The sequence below is a fragment of the Linderina pennispora genome (assembly GCF_002104995.1).
Source record: "Linderina pennispora strain ATCC 12442 chromosome Unknown DL89scaffold_13, whole genome shotgun sequence".
Taxonomy (NCBI): domain Eukaryota; kingdom Fungi; phylum Kickxellomycota; class Kickxellomycetes; order Kickxellales; family Kickxellaceae; genus Linderina; species Linderina pennispora.
Genome location: NW_024468261.1, coordinates 94,522 through 110,426, shown reverse-complemented (window position 1 = coordinate 110,426; position 15,905 = coordinate 94,522). Strand labels below are relative to the sequence as shown.

At 55.3% G+C, this 15,905-nt stretch overlaps 9 protein-coding genes across 9 annotated transcripts; 4 read left to right on the top strand and 5 right to left on the bottom strand.

Moving 5' to 3' along the window:
• Positions 1-494: 494 nt before the first annotated feature.
• On the bottom strand, positions 495-1,632 carry DL89DRAFT_269491 (uncharacterized protein). The gene is made up of 4 exons (XM_040888324.1): positions 1,481-1,632; positions 1,258-1,410; positions 953-1,169; positions 495-879 (listed from the first exon to the last, which is right to left on the bottom strand). Exons 1-4 carry the CDS (start codon positions 1,571-1,573, stop codon positions 674-676), a joined length of 669 nt encoding a protein of 222 aa, XP_040740977.1. The 5' UTR covers positions 1,574-1,632; the 3' UTR covers positions 495-673.
• A 167-nt stretch (positions 1,633-1,799) lies between these two features.
• Positions 1,800-2,408, bottom strand: DL89DRAFT_225949 (uncharacterized protein; the record flags this gene model as incomplete). The annotated part of the gene is made up of 1 exon (XM_040884784.1): positions 1,800-2,408. A coding segment is annotated over one exon (609 nt), but the record flags the coding sequence as incomplete, so codon positions are not given.
• A 570-nt stretch (positions 2,409-2,978) lies between these two features.
• DL89DRAFT_259590 (uncharacterized protein) lies at positions 2,979-3,320 on the bottom strand (the record flags this gene model as incomplete). The annotated part of the gene is made up of 1 exon (XM_040885703.1): positions 2,979-3,320. The coding sequence occupies one exon, from the start codon at positions 3,318-3,320 to the stop codon at positions 2,979-2,981; it is 342 nt and encodes a 113-aa protein (XP_040740975.1).
• Positions 3,321-4,062: 742 nt separating this feature from the next.
• Positions 4,063-4,620, bottom strand: DL89DRAFT_226081 (TRAPP I complex; the record flags this gene model as incomplete). The annotated part of the gene is made up of 1 exon (XM_040884792.1): positions 4,063-4,620. The coding sequence occupies one exon, from the start codon at positions 4,618-4,620 to the stop codon at positions 4,063-4,065; it is 558 nt and encodes a 185-aa protein (XP_040740974.1).
• Positions 4,621-5,374: 754 nt separating this feature from the next.
• Positions 5,375-5,937, top strand: DL89DRAFT_304322 (Mago nashi protein; the record flags this gene model as incomplete). Its single annotated transcript, XM_040890878.1, has 1 exon — positions 5,375-5,937. A coding segment is annotated over one exon (420 nt), but the record flags the coding sequence as incomplete, so codon positions are not given.
• A 672-nt stretch (positions 5,938-6,609) lies between these two features.
• DL89DRAFT_269488 (uncharacterized protein) lies at positions 6,610-7,152 on the top strand (the record flags this gene model as incomplete). Its single annotated transcript, XM_040888322.1, has 2 exons — positions 6,610-6,918; positions 6,962-7,152. Exons 1-2 carry the CDS (start codon positions 6,867-6,869, stop codon positions 7,150-7,152), a joined length of 243 nt encoding a protein of 80 aa, XP_040740972.1. The 5' UTR covers positions 6,610-6,866.
• A 1,291-nt stretch (positions 7,153-8,443) lies between these two features.
• DL89DRAFT_269487 (uncharacterized protein) lies at positions 8,444-9,403 on the top strand. Its single transcript, XM_040888321.1, has 2 exons — positions 8,444-9,155; positions 9,238-9,403. The coding sequence occupies exons 1-2, from the start codon at positions 8,448-8,450 to the stop codon at positions 9,382-9,384; spliced, it is 855 nt and encodes a 284-aa protein (XP_040740971.1). The 5' UTR covers positions 8,444-8,447; the 3' UTR covers positions 9,385-9,403.
• Positions 9,404-9,989: 586 nt separating this feature from the next.
• Positions 9,990-11,562, bottom strand: DL89DRAFT_269486 (aspartyl-tRNA synthetase). The gene is made up of 2 exons (XM_040888320.1): positions 11,408-11,562; positions 9,990-11,251 (listed from the first exon to the last, which is right to left on the bottom strand). Exons 1-2 carry the CDS (start codon positions 11,506-11,508, stop codon positions 10,063-10,065), a joined length of 1,290 nt encoding a protein of 429 aa, XP_040740970.1. The 5' UTR covers positions 11,509-11,562; the 3' UTR covers positions 9,990-10,062.
• Positions 11,563-12,383: 821 nt separating this feature from the next.
• On the top strand, positions 12,384-14,891 carry DL89DRAFT_51290 (uncharacterized protein). The gene has a single exon (XM_040891750.1). It carries the CDS (start codon positions 12,796-12,798, stop codon positions 14,656-14,658), a length of 1,863 nt encoding a protein of 620 aa, XP_040740969.1. The 5' UTR covers positions 12,384-12,795; the 3' UTR covers positions 14,659-14,891.
• Positions 14,892-15,905: the final 1,014 nt, after the last annotated feature.

Below are 15,905 nucleotides of genomic sequence, written 5' to 3'. Positions count from 1 at the left end.
CAGTGTCGGCAGAATGTCAGTGACAAGCTCCGAGTAACAGTGTCAGCCAAGAAGGATGCTTTTCGCTATTTCGGAAATTGCGTTCTGCAACCATGAGTGTCAACCTTGTCGGGATAATGTGCAGCAGCTTATAAACGAATTGAAATCTTACGGACCTGCAGTGAATGACTAAATACCTCACCTACAAGCATGCTGTTTCTCGTTTGAATAGCTGGCTGCGCACGACCCTGTTGCCGTGCTTAAATGTCATGTACGTATGATAGAGATTCATTTACTGATGCGAATTGTATTATTGGAAACTGCATATGCAATGCCCGCCTGACCATCTTTCGTTAATTTTCCACACATGCAGACTTCCGAAAAGAACGCCCCGTCCGAATTCAATCATTTAAAGATATCGACAAGCTGTACTCGATAAACACTCAAGAACTACCAGGCAAACCATGTATCTACCTCACTACTGGCTGTTGCGGGTCTGTGTCTAACAGTATACTGCGGATTTACTCAACAGGCATATTCCGGCCACTATTGTATGCTCTTGATCGGCAGTGCTGAATCACATCAATACCTAATCGTTTTTGAACAAAGGCAAGGCGCAGTAGAGAATGCCATTGGAGTAAATTCAAAGATCAAATGGAGTTTGATAATGCAGTCGGTCGCTTGCATACGCCTCCTATTTGTGCAGTAGGCTGCATACCAGCTCGGACGAATTGACAACAGCTTCGACCTCATCAGCTGATGCACCAACCCGGCCAGCTCCTAGCGTATGGCTCTTGAGCTGTGCTGGGACGTCCATCGGAACCAACGACGCAATCGTACATAGCTCAGTCTCCTTGGTGGTGAGCACGTCTGTGTTGCTGAGCAAGCGGCCGTAAAGATCTATGAGTAGACTCATTGATTTAGCTGCCTGACAGCCATTGACATTGGGTGGCAGATGTGTGTTTCAACCTACCAACTTGAATAACCTCAGCCAGGTCTGGGTACATGTTTTTGAGCTTGTTTTCAAGCTTATTTGCCTGTGCGCCGTAGATAACATTCCATAGCTGCAACCCGCGCTCCCGGATCTCGTCATAGGTGGCATTTTCCTTGGACCTTATTGGCACAGGCAGCAGCTTCGATGCAATGTCCTCTCCAACAGCGTTCATTAGCGACCCAGTAGCGTTGATAACCTGAGCAGAGAAGCAGCGGCAAAAGTTAGTTTTCAGGCTGCAATATGCGTTCCCATCGGATTCTGAAAACATGTATGGTGCTGCTTACTCTAGGGGCGCCCATGGTCGATATCATCTTCACCAGCGATTCGCGCGACTTTGCAACAAACTCAGTCATCTCGTCCTCAGTCAGCCGGGTTTTGCAGTAGCGGACCAGGCTATCGATTGTGGTTGGGTGGTTTGCCGATGCCAGTGCCGTGACCTACACAGCTGGGAAACCTGGTTTAGTAGTATGTGCGTGCTACAGGCGATAGAGGTATCTGCTGACATACCGCCACAACGTATCGGATAACTGGCTGCAGTGTCTGTGCGAGAGAGTCCAGCTTGGTGAACTCCATTTCGTGTGTGTTTGCAGCCTCTGGCATTATTGAGGAAGAGAACTAGCGACTGTATATATTCAGGAATGAGGGGTAAAATAGCAAAGTAGAGCAGAACAGCAAGTGTGCTGGCCCAAGATTTGCGGCTGCGAAAGACTTGGGTGGAAGTGCGAGTGAGGCAGTTGTCAGTGCGCGTGGAGAAATGAAATGGGGAAAATGCAGTGCCAGCGGAGATAAATGGATCTAATCACACGAGCTCGTAAACACCTGCAGATTAAATGCGCTTGAAACAGGCTAGCTTCGCCAGGCGGATGGCTGCTTGGACCATTTCCTCAGTTGCGCCCAGCCGGCCTGCGCCGATGCAATGGCTCTTGAGCTGCGAGGGGACATCCTGCGGGACCAGGGAGCCAATTGCACACAGCTCCGTCTCCATGCCGTTCAGATAGCGGGTCTCGGCCAGCAGATGGCCGTATGAATCGACCAGAATGACCTCGGCGAGATCCGGGTACAATGCACCCAGATTTCCTAGAACCCTCTGCGTGTGCCGGCCGTAGATGCTCTGGAACAGCCCCTCGCCGCGGCCCCTGATCTGGTCATAGTCGAATGAGTCGCGCGTCCGCAGGGGCGGCTGCTCTGCCAGTGCACCGGCGACCTCCGAGTCTTTGTTTATCTGGCCCATTAGCGAAGATAAGGCATTGATGCCCTTGGGCGTGCCCATGATCGAGGTCATCTTGAGAATCGACTCGCGCGTCTGCTGGACAAAATGCACCTTGTCGCTGAGGTGGCCGAGCTGGTCCAGGCGCCGCTGGGCAATCTGTGCGACAGCACTGGGCCGGTTGGCTGATGCCAGCGTCGAGATGGCTATCAGGCTGCGTATGGAGTCACCGAGGGCTGCGGCTTCAGAATCCCAGGCTTCCAAGTCAGTGAGGGCGATGGTGTCCTGCGAACATTTTAACAGCTGTATTTGTAATGGCAAAATAATGCGAAAGGGTGTGGGTAGAGAGTCAGACGGAGACAAGATGGATGGATATGTTTCAAGGCAAGGGGCGACAGTATGATAGGCTCCTTGGACCCCAGTTCGTGGGAACCAGTTCGCCGCTCATTCACATGGCAGGCCAGCCGGTGGGAGGCATATGTTGGGCGGACATCCACTGGCACCTATCCTCGCAGAATGTGCCGCACCGAAACAAGCCAAGGTCCATGCCACCAATAACGTGCAACAATACCAAGGCCGCTTTTCGAGGCATGGGAAGCTAGTCACCGACAAGGTGTGCGTGGGCAGTAAGGGATTTATGCGTCAAGTCAGACCACCACTGATCGCTGCCTCACACCTTGTTTTCAGCTCATCCATTGCATTCCTCACCCGAGCAGGTGATTTGGATTCGGACCCGCTCGTCCAGCTCTGCGATCTCTTCTGGATCTGTGAGTTTCGCTCGCTGCTGCCTTCCACTCATCAACCTGCTGGGTGAAATCGACAGCATCGCCAATCCTGAGATAAAAGACGCTCTTCATGGGATTCGGGTACGGCAGTGGTACCTTCTGCCGCAGCGGCATGACCTCCTTCATTCCAGTGGTGGAACATGGGCACAACTATCGGAACGCGATCCGACTCCATGATCAGCCGGCCAACGCCCCACTTTAAGCGGAGAAGACTATCGTCCTGGTTGACCTTGCCCTCGGGGAACACATGGACCCACCGGTTCTCGCGTAGTCTCTGCAGCGCAATCTCCATGCCCAGCTGGTGGATCCCAGCACCGCGTATTGTCGGAATTGTCTGCCCATACGCGAAAAACATGTTGAGGGACCGGGTTCTTGTACAAAAGCTCCTTGGCACCTAATGTCCATCGCATGTGTTCTGGATTCCACCGCATGCGCATCCGGCATGGCTCCCCAGATCAGCGGGTCATCCATGGTTGAGATGTGGTTTGCTACTGAGATCACTGGCCGCGTGCGGCCCGGGTCTTCAACAATATCGGTTAGCTTGTGCATGTCCTCGAACACGACCTTGCGAAACCCAAGGCTTAGGAAAGCAGACATTGCAGTAGACACCGTGCCGACAATGGCACTGCTCAGTGGCTGCCACCACCGATCATTTGCCTGCAGCTGAATCTGCACCCAGTGAGCGTATGACCGCTCCTTCCAGGTGGTGCGCGGGAGCTGATCAATGAGCTGCTCGGCAGTACTGGGCATAATTGGCAATATGTGCCCACGATCCTGCAGGGTGCTGTCGACGTCCTCGGTCATTCACAAAAGGTGCAACAAGGGACCCGAACAGGAAGGAGAGATAAAATAACAAATTGTGGAAAAGGCGAGATAAAAAATCATAGAGCGGCCTCAGCACTCAGCTATCAGCGCTAGATTTGTAGCTTTTGGGGGAAGAGGCAGCCCAATGTGCTGATTGGCAGCGCCTCGGTGCGCTTCTTCTCAGGCCGGTGTGCCCGTACAACAGCCAGACTACTAATAAACCGACAGCAGGCATGTCTGGTGCCCCGGCCCACTGGACCAGTGCCCCTGTACCTCTTTCCCCTCAGGCCAGACTATCTGCCAGCCTCCAGTCGCTGCTCACGCTCCATGACGTCCTTGTTGAACTTTAGTAGAATGACCGTGCGAAGCGGCATCCCGTCGGCAGGCACCACATGCGATGTGACTCGGGCCGGGCACTGGCAGCACTCGACGATCGCCTCAACAACGCCCGAGATGAACGCACCCGGTGAGAAAGACGACATCTCCTTTGGCACCGAGATGAACTTTAGGATGCTGGGCTCATTGTCGGTGATCATGTACTCGTCATCACTCTCGGTGCTGCGTTCCAGCGAGTCTGCCTGCTTGTCAAACAGCATCCGCCAGACGACTGTGTTGATGAATACCAGTGTGTTGAGTACGCGGGTCTCGCGGTGAACAGTCTTTTCCCGCCACATCGCCAGCTCAAAGACACGCATGCCAACACGGTATCCGACTTCGCCCAGCTTAGACTCCAGGTCCTGGATACCCAGCACGCGATTCTGCGAGTACTGGATGATTTCGGAGAACAGGAGGGCAAACGCATTCAGGCTGACTTTGTCGCGCCGCTGCTTGACAACATTCTGCTCAAGCATGGTGTTTGCCCGCTTTGTCGCCTTGTTGTCGAGCTTCAGGAGCGACTGCCGCTGTGCTGTGGCCATTATGAGGAATATGAGGAAAGTAGAGCTGGGCTGAGAGAAAAGGCGAGTGTTGCATTCGTCGACGGAAGGGCTATTCGGTATAGAGCCTCCAGCGCGAGCCGACTCGGGGCTCTTGGTGGGATCGACTCGGCTCGCTTGCTGAAATCGAGGCTGGCATTTTTTTATCTGCACTTGCTTGCCCGCGTAGTTTTCCTCCGCTGACATTCAGAATTTGCCCTCACATTCACACCCCAATTCGCCCTGAGATATATAATGTCGGGTTCAGTGTCCCAGGCAGCGCGCAAGCTGAAGGTAGCAGAGCTTTCGGCCAAGATTTTCGGCAACGCGTTCAACCCCACCGGTGCCCGCACCGGCGGCTACATTCTGCGGCAAAACTTCCGCGGCGAGCACATTGTCCGGTACTACCCGTCCGAGAGCGACGCCAACATGGCCAAGGCCCCGCGCCTGAGCCGCGTCATGGGAGAGAAGTGCTATGATATCGATGAGATTGACCGCCTCAACGCACTCGACAAGCGCAAGGCCCGTGGAAAGGGTGGCCCCAAGAAGGGAGAGGGCAAGCGCGCTACAGCTGGCCAAGGGAAAGAAGCGGTAAAGAAAAATGCTACATGTAAAGTGAGGGCAAGTCTTTCATCGTCACTCGCAATAAAGAAAAAAGTGCACAGCATGTTCAGCGCTCAGCGATCTAGGGGTCTGCCCAAAACCTGGTCGGTTACATTGTCGAAAGTATACGGCTTATGCTGGGGGATGGGGCTGGGTTAAAATATCTTTTCCCTCGCATCTTTCTCAACCACACACACCTTTCATGGCTCGCGCAGAGGAGTTTCGCCTGTATTTCTACTCTGGCCACAAGGGCCGGTTTGGCCACGAGTTCCTGCGTTTCGACATCGACGGCTACGGCAATTTGCGCTATGCGAACCAGTCCAACTATCGTCGCGACTCAATTATCCGCAAAAACATGCGCCTCAGCCCGGCACTCGTCGGCGAGATCAAGCGCATTATTGATGACAGCGAGATCATGAGGGAGACCGACCAGAAGTGGCCGGAAAAGGACCAGGAGGGTCGTCCAGACACTCGAGATCACCATGGGCGGCAAGAGCGTGTTCTTTGAGACAAAAAAGCTCGGGTCGCTGGCTGATATACAGAGAACCGACGACCCCGAGGGCCTGCGCGTGTTTTACTACTTTGTCCAGGATATAAAGTGTCTTGTATTGTCGTTGGTCGCACTGCCACTTCAAGATCAAGCCCATCGCCTAGATGTGCTGTTGGCATTGAGAGCAGTTGGTGCTGCCTCTTGTCCAGTGCAATTTTCTCCAGGGATGTAGCTGTAAACAATATATTCAGCTTGCTGATCTAATACATGTAACAGCAATGCGCACCTACAGCCGAGCCTATTTATAGACACGCCGACGTTTCCGCATAGTACACATGATATGGAATCGAACAACCGCAGCAATTCTCGGTATGGCAGCCAGCTGCATATTGCCGGTATCTAGAGCAATGCCTATACTGCAATCCAAACCGCCAGAGGCTGCCCCATGCAACTGACTCGCATTGCCATTCTAGGTAGTCCAGATCACAAGGACGAATCCGCACAAACTGCATCCAAACTGTAGCATACGATTCAATCTGTGCTCATCATTGCCACACACTATAATACATATAACTCCCAAATAGTCAAATGCCCAGACAGTTTGCCAACACATGTATTGGTTGAGGGGATAACACATGTCACAATGAGGTGTCACAGAGAGTATGGCGGCTGTCGATCTCATGGTGTTCGGCATGACCGAGCTTGTGTCGTTTGCAATGAACCGCGAGCGCCTTTGCTGCGGCAATTTCAGTCCCCGAAAACAGGTTTATGCATTTGTGTATATATCGTTTTACGGACTTGTCGCTGTGCCAGTTCTCGCTCAGTCCTTCCTTCTCTTTTGCACTCTGTTTGAGTCTACTCACTGACCTTTTTATGCGTGTCTTTCTTGCATACAGGTGTCTCTGCATTTCGCGCTCATAACATTTGTTGCTGTCCGGAATACCAACTATGAGCAGACCTAGCACACGTCAACAGTCACCCCAGATAATACAACCGCATACGCACAGACCGCCATATAGCTGTGCACCTTCTTATCCTACCTTACAGACGCCAATTGTGAGCAATTGAAACAGAAAGAAATCCGCAGGAAATGAGCTGGCAGGGCGCTGAGGCTACTGCTGGCGATAACCAAAGCACACCAGGTCTGCCAAAGGTCCTTTTCGGAGCCAACATCAGACGGATAAGCAAAAGGCGCTAGTACGCCAACCAAACAGACCAGGCTACCCAACACATTACCGGTTGGACCACTGAGCATAATAGCCGAGGAGAATGAGGACGTCTTCAATGCGATGAATCCGCCACCACATACAACTGGTGCTGTTGCCCAAATAGATTTTTGTTATATTCAAACAACAACTGCCCCAAATATATCATAATCAATGCTCAATGAGCAAAACTATGGACGCCCACGGGTAGATTGTCTCAGGCATTTATGGCTCTACATAGTTCAAGTAAGTTACTGGACCTGCCAGAAGAATATATGATTCAGATTAATAGTAGGGCTAGCGCTTGTCAAGGATCAAAGACATGCAGCAATGTACCACAAGCTATCGAGGTAGCCCATCATGGACATTCACATCATCACAGCAATTGCAATTATATAGTTGGTGTAGACATATCGTTGGCACTAGATATACTGTCGCCAATGACAGCATGGCTTAGACTCGCTGTCTTTCCCGATGATCTCCATTGTTCGCTTTTTTGGAAGTTCAAATTTTGTGCACGATGTGGTGAAGGCTGGCACCAATCAACAAAGTACCAATGAGGAGGTTGTACCGACCACCAGCGACATTGCCCTGTGTGAAGGCATGGTCCGCCATTCCGTGTGGCGCTCGCAAGTATAAGGAGGGTATCGAACTGCAGCAGTATACGCCATCTCCTTCTCTTCGGTTTTTCCACTTTATTCATTTCGGACACATTTTTCTGTCGATTATGAACTCTGCACTTTCGTCTGCACAGAGCATCCAGCCTAATATCCTGAGCCTCATCTTCGACAGGATCGAATATGGCGAAGAGGTTTGCAGCGAGTGGGAAAAGGCAATGGTGTGCCGGCAGAGGCGGCAAAGTGGAGTAGAGTCTCTTGCTTCGATAGCACATGTCTGTCGTCCATGGCGAGCTGTTGCATTGGCATACCTTTACAAGAACACAGAGACCCTTGCCAACCCGGTATATGCGGATAGCAACGAGCGGACAAAAGGACAGGTATCCGCCCCTTTCTATGGCCGCAGCTGCTGGCTATAATCTTCTTGTCCAGTCTGTCCACATTCACCTGTCAATGGATGGCGTTGAGGATGGCTCCGCTACCCGCGCCTTGAGCCTCAGTGCGCTATCCGCAGTGGCCTTTCCCAATGTTACAGACCTGACACTCTCCTTTTCCAGTACCAGCACAAGTAGGTATTCGGGAGAGGGACACCTCACTCAGGTTCTTCGCTTTGCAGACCGTATGCGCCGGCTGTTCCCCAGCGCGCGCAATTATTCTATCACCTCTCACTCGGGATGGTGGGGCGAAAAGACGGATATTTATGACTACTTTCTAAAGCACGTCGCTGCTACGCCACGAAGCCTTATTTATCGTGATCTCGCCAGCAAGTGTGCATGCCTTTACAGCAACTTCGGCCCTGGTATTCGGCGCATCCACCTTGAGGCAGTAGAGTCCTCCAACTTCTACCCGATGGTGCGTGCCAACAGCGAAACTGTTGAAGAGCTGGTGCTCTCCCGATGTACAACAGAGTACCTCGACGAAATGGCGTACGATTGTGACGAGGACCACCACTGCATATACCCGAGGCTCACCAAGCTGACCATCAATGACGACTACACTTCAGTCGATGGAGTCGATGGAGTCGAAAGCCCAGCCAGCAGCCACCACTTCCCGTCCCTGAGCACGCTCAATATCTTCACACGCTGGGATTCCGATTTCAGCTTCTTTGTGGGCAACAACCGCACTATGCTGACATCCCTGTCGTTCTGCCTCACAGAATCGCTCCTCGAGTCACTCCAAGGCTACGTATTCCCAAACCTCAGGCGTGTCTGTATTCTGGAGAGCGACTACGAGATATCGGGTATCAAGGCCGGTGCGCCTATCAGAGAATTCAACCTGCCGTTCCTGATTGCTCCCAATGCTGAGCAGATCGAGTGCAACATTATCTGCAATCCGCGGCTCATTACCCCGAATGCCATCATTCCGTACAGGTTTTCGAACCCGCGCCTTCGCCACCTGGCTGTAGATCATTTTGAGCCGACGCTGAGGGAGCTGTCGAGATTGCTAGCCTCTCTTCCGCAGCTCACCAGGCTCGGGATCCTGGGAATCCGCGGTGACCTTCCTGCCGGCACAATATATTTCGATGAAACGATCAAGACATGGCTGACAATACTCGACGTCTTCAGCATGCATCTGAGACGCCTGGACTGCCAGTGGCATACGCACGAATGCGCCTCTGGTGGCAGTCCTTATTGTGAAGCTGCCAGCACTCAATATGGCCACTGAGTTAATGAGCGACTGTTCGTTGGCGCAATATGCAGCAGAAATCAAAAAGCCCATATATGACAAGTATCGCGAGAGACTAAGCGGCCCACTATTTTGCGATAATCTCAATATACGGGAGTAGCCGTGGCATTTCAGCCAATAAAGATACGCAGAAACCATCAATTTGAACTCCAGCATAGTGCATAGCAAGCATTGCGTGTACATTACACACTTGCATGCCTGGCTTCTTTGTCCTCTTGCATATACCCGGCACTCCCATAAAACCTGCATGCAACATGTCCACGGCACAGTAGACAATCTCCCTCAAAACACAGCGCCTTTTCCTCCCACTACCCCATTTCCTCCATATACATTATCCCACGCGCCTTCCACAGAAGATGTCGCCTTCGACGAACCCGCTAGCGATTGGCTGCCCCAGACCCAACTGCCGGTGCACGGTCCTTCGCGCCAGCCTCGGCGAGCTCGTCCAGCGTACGCCCCGCGTGTCTCTGCCCGCAATCGGCGCTTCTGTGCAGGTGCCCGAACTCCCAGAGCAAGTGCAGCAGATGCTCAACGGCGAAAGTGGCGAGGGCTGGTTCTGGCGTCTGACCAACATGATGGACTTTGAGAACGTCGGGTTCTCCAAGCGCGTCGATGGCATGCAGTACCTGTCGTGTGCGGACTGCGATCTGGCGCCGATCGGGTACCATGACACGCAGGGCGAGCCCAAGGAGTTCCTGGTGTCGGTCAACAGAGTAAAGTACCGGGAATAAATTGTAATTTCGAGAGCATCTCGTAAGAATAAAAAAACCAGATCTATTTACGGGTCCAGGCGCTTCGGGTCGCGGGGGAACAGCGACGAGCGACGGATGTTACCCAGGCCCAGGTAGAACATGACGACACGCTCCAGGCCGATACCGCCACCAGCATGGGGCGGGCAACCGAGCCTGAAGGCATCAATGTAGTCCTTGAGGGTGTCGGGCTCGATGCCGTGGGCCTTGGCACGCTCCTCCTGGTACTTGGCGTCGTGGATACGCTGGGCTCCCGACATGATCTCCTCGCCGCGCAGGAAGAAGTCGTACGAGTTCGAGTAGTTCTCGTTCTCGGGGTCCGGCATCGTGTAGAAGGGACGGACCGCCAGCGGGAACTTGTCCAGCATGTAGAAGTCGGTACCGTACTCCTGCTTGACCAGCTTGCCCAGCAGCTTCTCGTTGGGCGTCGACAGGTCCTCAAAGTCGCCCATCTCGACGCCGTTCTTGCGCAGCAGCGCCACGGCGTCCTTGTACTCGAGACGCAGCGGCTTGTCGCTGAACTGGATCGGCTCCGAGGCGTACTGGCGGCGCACAATCGCCAGCTCGTGGGCGTAGCGCTCCTCCAGGTTCTTGAAGATGTAGACAAACATGTCGCCCAGCATGTACATGACCTCGTGGTAGTGCTCGCGGAACGCGCACTCCACATCAAGACCGATGTACTCGGTCAGGTGGCGGTGGGTGTTGGAGTCCTCGGCGCGGAACACTGGCGCGACCTCGTAGACCTTGCCGAAATCAGCAGCAATGCACATCTGCTTGAACAGCTGCGGCGACTGGGCCAGGTAGGCGAAGCGCTTAAAGTACGAGACCTTGAAGACGTTGGCGCCGCCCTCGCTGGCCGTGCTGATGATCTTGGGGGTGTGGATCTCGGTGAAGTCCTGGTTCGACAGGAACTCGCGGAACAGGTTGCCCACGGCGGCCTGGATCTTGAAGATGGCGTTGTTGGTGATGGTGCGCAGATCCACCACGCGGTTGTTCAGGCGCGTGTCGAGCAGCACCTTGACCAGCGACGGGTCCTTCTCGTAGTCAGCCTCCGGCCGGCTGGCGTCTTCGAGCGAGAACGGCAGCTGCGCGAGGGCCTCGCTGATCACAAACAGCTTGGAGATGTGCAGCTCGACATCACCGACGGTGCAGCTCTTCACGGGCTCCTGCGGCTTGACGACCTCGGCGACAACCTTGATGATCGACTCGTTCGACAGGCTAGACAGTAGGCGCAGGTTTTTAGTGACATATCAGCAATTGCTCCGCAGCACAGGATGCGACTCAAAGATGCCTCCCACACAAAGCCGTGCAATGAGTCACACAGTATAGCCCACCAGACTCACACATGTGCGCACAAAGCAAAAATCAACATACCTGGTCGAGAACTTCACCATCTGCTTGCTGATGGTATCCTTGTTGGCCAGCACCAGGGCCTGCACAGTCGCAGTGGCCTCGCGGAGCACCAGGAAGCACATCTTGTTGCCGGTCGCGCGCGACGTCTGCACGCGCGCCTGCACATTGACAGTCTGTCCCACCATGGCCTCGCCCAGGGTCTTGATCTCGGTCCACTTGGTGTCGGTCTTGGTCTGCGACATGTTCAGCGGGGCGTTGCCGTAGCTCTCCTTGGCGAAGTCAACCTCGGCGGCCTCGCGGGCTGCGCGCTCCGCGGCCTCGCGCGCAAGACGCTCCTGCTTGCGCGCCTCCTTCTCGCGCTCCTTCTCGAGCTTCTTCAGCGCCTTCTTCGACAGCGGCTTGCCCTCGGCGTCGAGCACGACGTTCTCGAGGTTCTTGGCCACCTCGGCGACCTGCGATGCAGGGGTTTGTTCTTGCTCAGACATTGTTGGATTTTTCGCTGATAGAGTCTTCTAGAAGCCGTTGAAAGCTGATCAGCCAGAAAGTATCGGAGGGATAGTGTTGGTGCTCGGCGTGCTTTATGCCGATTCTGAAGTCTGAATTCTGCACTTACCTCTACAAGGGAAAAGAAAAAATAACGAGTAGTGTGTAGAAGATACAGAGGGAAGAAGGGGGAGAGTGGCCCTAGGATGAGGGATCGGGAATGCACGTCGGTGGTTTCGCTGATGATTTTTTCTTCGCTCTGGGACAGCGCTTTTTGGGGGAGCCGGCCGACCCGTCTGGTCAGACCACCTGGCTCGTCTGGAGTCGGCTCGGCTCTGTCCGGCAGCCTGGGACTGGAGAACGGCGGGGAGATCTGACACAGCACAGCAGTAGCAGGAATTGTGCACAAAAAGGCAAAAAATAGAACGTCATAGACTTTGCAACCACATTCTGCACTCACTTTCCTTGCATTCTTCCTGTTTCATAGTTCAATGACAAGCGCACCTACTGGTAGTCACACTGGTGACAGGGCAAAGAGCCTTGCAGAGATAGAGCGCATCACACACGGTAAGGGCAGAAAAAAGAAGCAAAGCCCTCGATGTCGTTTGCCAGGGCAACAGGCATGGGTGCTAAGAACGGGATTCTTGCTGTAGAGCTCCAAACGAAGGGCACAAATGCCGTGACTCTGCTCCTGGAGCGCGCCCAAGCGCACGCCAACCTGGGCAATGAGTCACAGGCACGCGACGACATCTCGCGTGCAGCCGCACTAGTCAAAGAGCCAGCACACGGCTCAGCCGAGAGCATTGCAGCGGTTGAGCGCGCGCTGACGGAGATCACGATCTCCAAGGGCAGCAGTGCAAAACCCCTGGTGACTGCATCAGACACGGTGATCGTACAGAAGGTTTTGCAGTATGTAGCGCAAAGGGATGTGGACTGCAAGGACGTGGTGGATGTGGTCAGAGGCGCTGGAGGCGAGGATCCGGCAGAAGAAATATGTGCTGGAGCCACGGGATATGCTGGAGCTGCTGGATGCGTTCCATGCGCTGTGCAGGGGCGGGGACGGGGAGGTGGCAGAGGAGGTTGGGTCGTGTATTAGACAGGCGCTGGGCGGGGCGGGCGGGAATGCGGCGGCCAGGCAGATGCTGGTGGACTTTGCCAAGGCTGTGGCCGGGGCGTGGGAGGCGCACCATAGCAATGGCGAGTTCAAGCAGCTGGCGTGCCGACACGGCGCTGGCATGTATGCATCGGCAGCTTATGCGCTCAGCACCATCGCCCCAGATGCCTCAGTGCAGCAGTGCTTGGCGCAGGCATTTGCGTTCTACATTGGTCAGATCTGGATGGTGGGATCGCTGCCATCTGCGGAGTTCACGCAGGCGGGCCAGGGCATGCTGCGACTATTGACTGCAAATAAGCCAGTGTTCCTTCATGAATTCGCCAGTGCCTCTGCAGCGACCAGAAAGGGCACGGTGACGCCCCTGGAGCGCCTGCTGGGCATTCTGGGCGAGCAGTCGAGTGACAGGCGCCCGCTGGCACTGCTGATCGTCAGCCAGATTGTCTCTGCAGCCAAGGACCCGCAGAACTCGAGCGGATTCAGCGACTACGACCAGTCTGTGCGCGGTGCGCAAGCCCCGCCGGCCATTGGCTCTTTGCGCACATCGGCAGTTCGCGTTCTCGACACTCTGGTTCAGTCGACGCTGCAGGCAGAGCGTACCAGCGGGCTCCTGGCGCTCGCATCGTTGTTTGAGGCGGGCGTGGGCGCAGACCTGGCTGGCGAGCTGTGGAAGAAGACCGGCTGGATCGAGGACCTGTGGGACCAGGGCGAGTTCGACAAGCCGGCCACGCAGCTGGCATTGCTCAGGCTGGCAGACAGCAGTAGCTCGGAGATCAAGTTTGGCACTGCAATGAGGGAGTATGGAAACGGGCTTGTCCAGGAGCTGGCCCGCAAGGCGTCGTCCAAGAGCGAGGTGGAGCGGGAGCTGGCGGATGCAGCGGCCATTGTCCTAGCAAAATGGTCAGGCGCTCCGGCCCCAGCCCCAGCCCCAACCCAGCAGGCGCCAGGGACGATCGAGGAGATCGGGGAACCGCCAGCCAAGGACATGGAGCCGATGCAGTTGGCCGAAATCCACATTCACCGGATCATCGAGTGCGCCAGCAAGCCAGCCACGGATGCGGCGGCGGCTGCGTCCATTGAGAAGGCGGTCGAGGCTCTGGGGTATCTCTGCCTGAAGCCAGCATTGAAGGAGCATGTCGCACACAACACTGCTCTGCTGCGCGGGCTGTTTGGGTTTGCGCAAAAGTCGACGCTCTCGTCGCTAAAATTCAGCACAATCATGCTGGTCCGCAACCTGACCAACTACAAGCCTGTGCTGACCGAGGAGCAGAAGCGAATGCAGCAGCTGCAGAAGCTCAGCACACGAGCGCAGAACAAGGCTGCAACCAAGGACGATGGCTCGGTGCGTACGGTCGGTGACGACATGAAGGAGGTCGAGGATGAGGAGGATGTGCTGGACTCGAACCCGCATGTGTCCCAGCGCGCTGAGCTGGTGTGCAAGGCCGGGTGCTTGCCGGTGCTTGTCTCGGCAGTGCAGTCCAAGATGCGCCCGTCGGACAGCACCAAGGACGCGGTGGCCGAAACCATAGTGTCGCTAGCCACGACGCAGACACTGCGCGGCCTGGTTGTGCAGCAGGGCGGTGTGCGTGCGCTGCTCAGCATTCTGACGCCCGACGCGCCCAAGGCCAAGCACAAGGAGGACGCGGGGCTGCCGCATGCCTACCGCCAGCAACGCTGACAAGAACATAGCCTTTGCGCTGGCCAAAATCGCCATCTCCGTAGCCCCGCACCTGGCGTTCCCAGATCCGCGCGAAATCGTGCGCCTGCTGCTGCCGCTGCTTTCCGAGGAGAGCGAGTCCGCAGGCGATGCTGATCAGGTTCGAGTCGCTGCTGGCGCTGACGAACCTGGCCAGTAGCCAGCCGGGATCCGCCCACGACGTGCGCGGGTATCTGGCCATTGACCTCAAGGGCATCGGGCTGATTGAGATGATCATGCTCAGCGACCACCCGCTGGTCAGACGCGCGGCCACCGAGCTTGTGTGCAATCTGGTCTACGACCAGCGTGTGTTTGAGCGGTACGCCAGGAACGCCGATAAGGATGTGCCTGAGGACGACGATCCCGATACCCCGGCTGAGGTGCTCCCGACAGGGCATCGTCGAGATTGAGGACGGTGAGGACGAGCAAGCGAAGCCCGCGGGCTCTGATGCCTTATCGATCGCAGCGCCTGCACCTACTGGTTGCTCTGTCTGATGTTGATGACGCACCCACGCGTAGTGCTGCAAGCGGCGCCCTGGCTATTCTGACCAACGACATCCCGCTGCTGCCGTTACCTATTCCTTGTCCACCCGCGCGCTGCCACTGTGCTTCTGAATCTGGCAAGCGACGCATCAGAGATGCAGCCGGCGTTCAGGCACCGAGTCGCGGTCATCTGGGCCAATGCTGTCTGCTGCGGCGATGCAAGAGTCGCAAGATGCATTGCCAGCCAGCCGGGCGTCCGCCCGCTGTTGCAAGAGATGGCCAATGATTCAGCTGCGCCATACTGCTCGCCTGCCAAAGCTGTGCTGGAGAAAATCGACTCGCTGTGAGACCCAGGGCACTGATCTTATCCCTTCGACAATGGCATCAATAGATGATGTAGGCGGTTGCGACATCCTGTGCCTGCTCACTGCTGCTGATTTGCTTTGTGTCTTCTTTGCGGCAGTGCACATCATCTCCACCCCCAGAGTGTGAACGTGGCCCCCACCCCCTTGTTTATCGTCGGAGTTGTCTTTTGGGGAGGTGAGGCCTGCCACTAGTTCCCACCCCCTGCCAATATGCATTGCTCGACACCTCCACTATCGATGCGGACCCCGTGCAAAAGAAAAAATAAAGTTGCACCTTGTTGCCCTAATTTTTCGGGTCTTTCGCGCCGCTTTTGGGGGGTGAGCGAGGGCAGGTCCGCCGATTGGCCTTAAATTGCCGCCAGCCCCACGCGTCAACACCGA

Coding starts and splice junctions, on each gene's coding strand:
- DL89DRAFT_269487 (XM_040888321.1), top strand. CDS start 8,448: ATGGTGCGTGCCAACAGCGAAACTGTTGAAGAGCTGGTGCTCTCCCGA. Junction 9,156..9,237: donor CATGGCTGACAATACTCGAC/GTCTTCAGCATG, acceptor CTTATTGTGAAG/CTGCCAGCACTCAATATGGC.
- DL89DRAFT_269491 (XM_040888324.1), bottom strand. CDS start 1,573: ATGCCAGAGGCTGCAAACACACACGAAATGGAGTTCACCAAGCTGGAC. Junction 1,170..1,257: donor CGACCATGGGCGCCCCTAGA/GTAAGCAGCACC, acceptor TTCTCTGCTCAG/GTTATCAACGCTACTGGGTC. Junction 880..952: donor GGCTGAGGTTATTCAAGTTG/GTAGGTTGAAAC, acceptor GTCTACTCATAG/ATCTTTACGGCCGCTTGCTC.
- DL89DRAFT_51290 (XM_040891750.1), top strand. CDS start 12,796: ATGTGGACTGCAAGGACGTGGTGGATGTGGTCAGAGGCGCTGGAGGCG.
- DL89DRAFT_269486 (XM_040888320.1), bottom strand. CDS start 11,508: ATGTGCTTCCTGGTGCTCCGCGAGGCCACTGCGACTGTGCAGGCCCTG. Junction 11,252..11,407: donor ATGGTGAAGTTCTCGACCAG/GTATGTTGATTT, acceptor CCTACTGTCTAG/CCTGTCGAACGAGTCGATCA.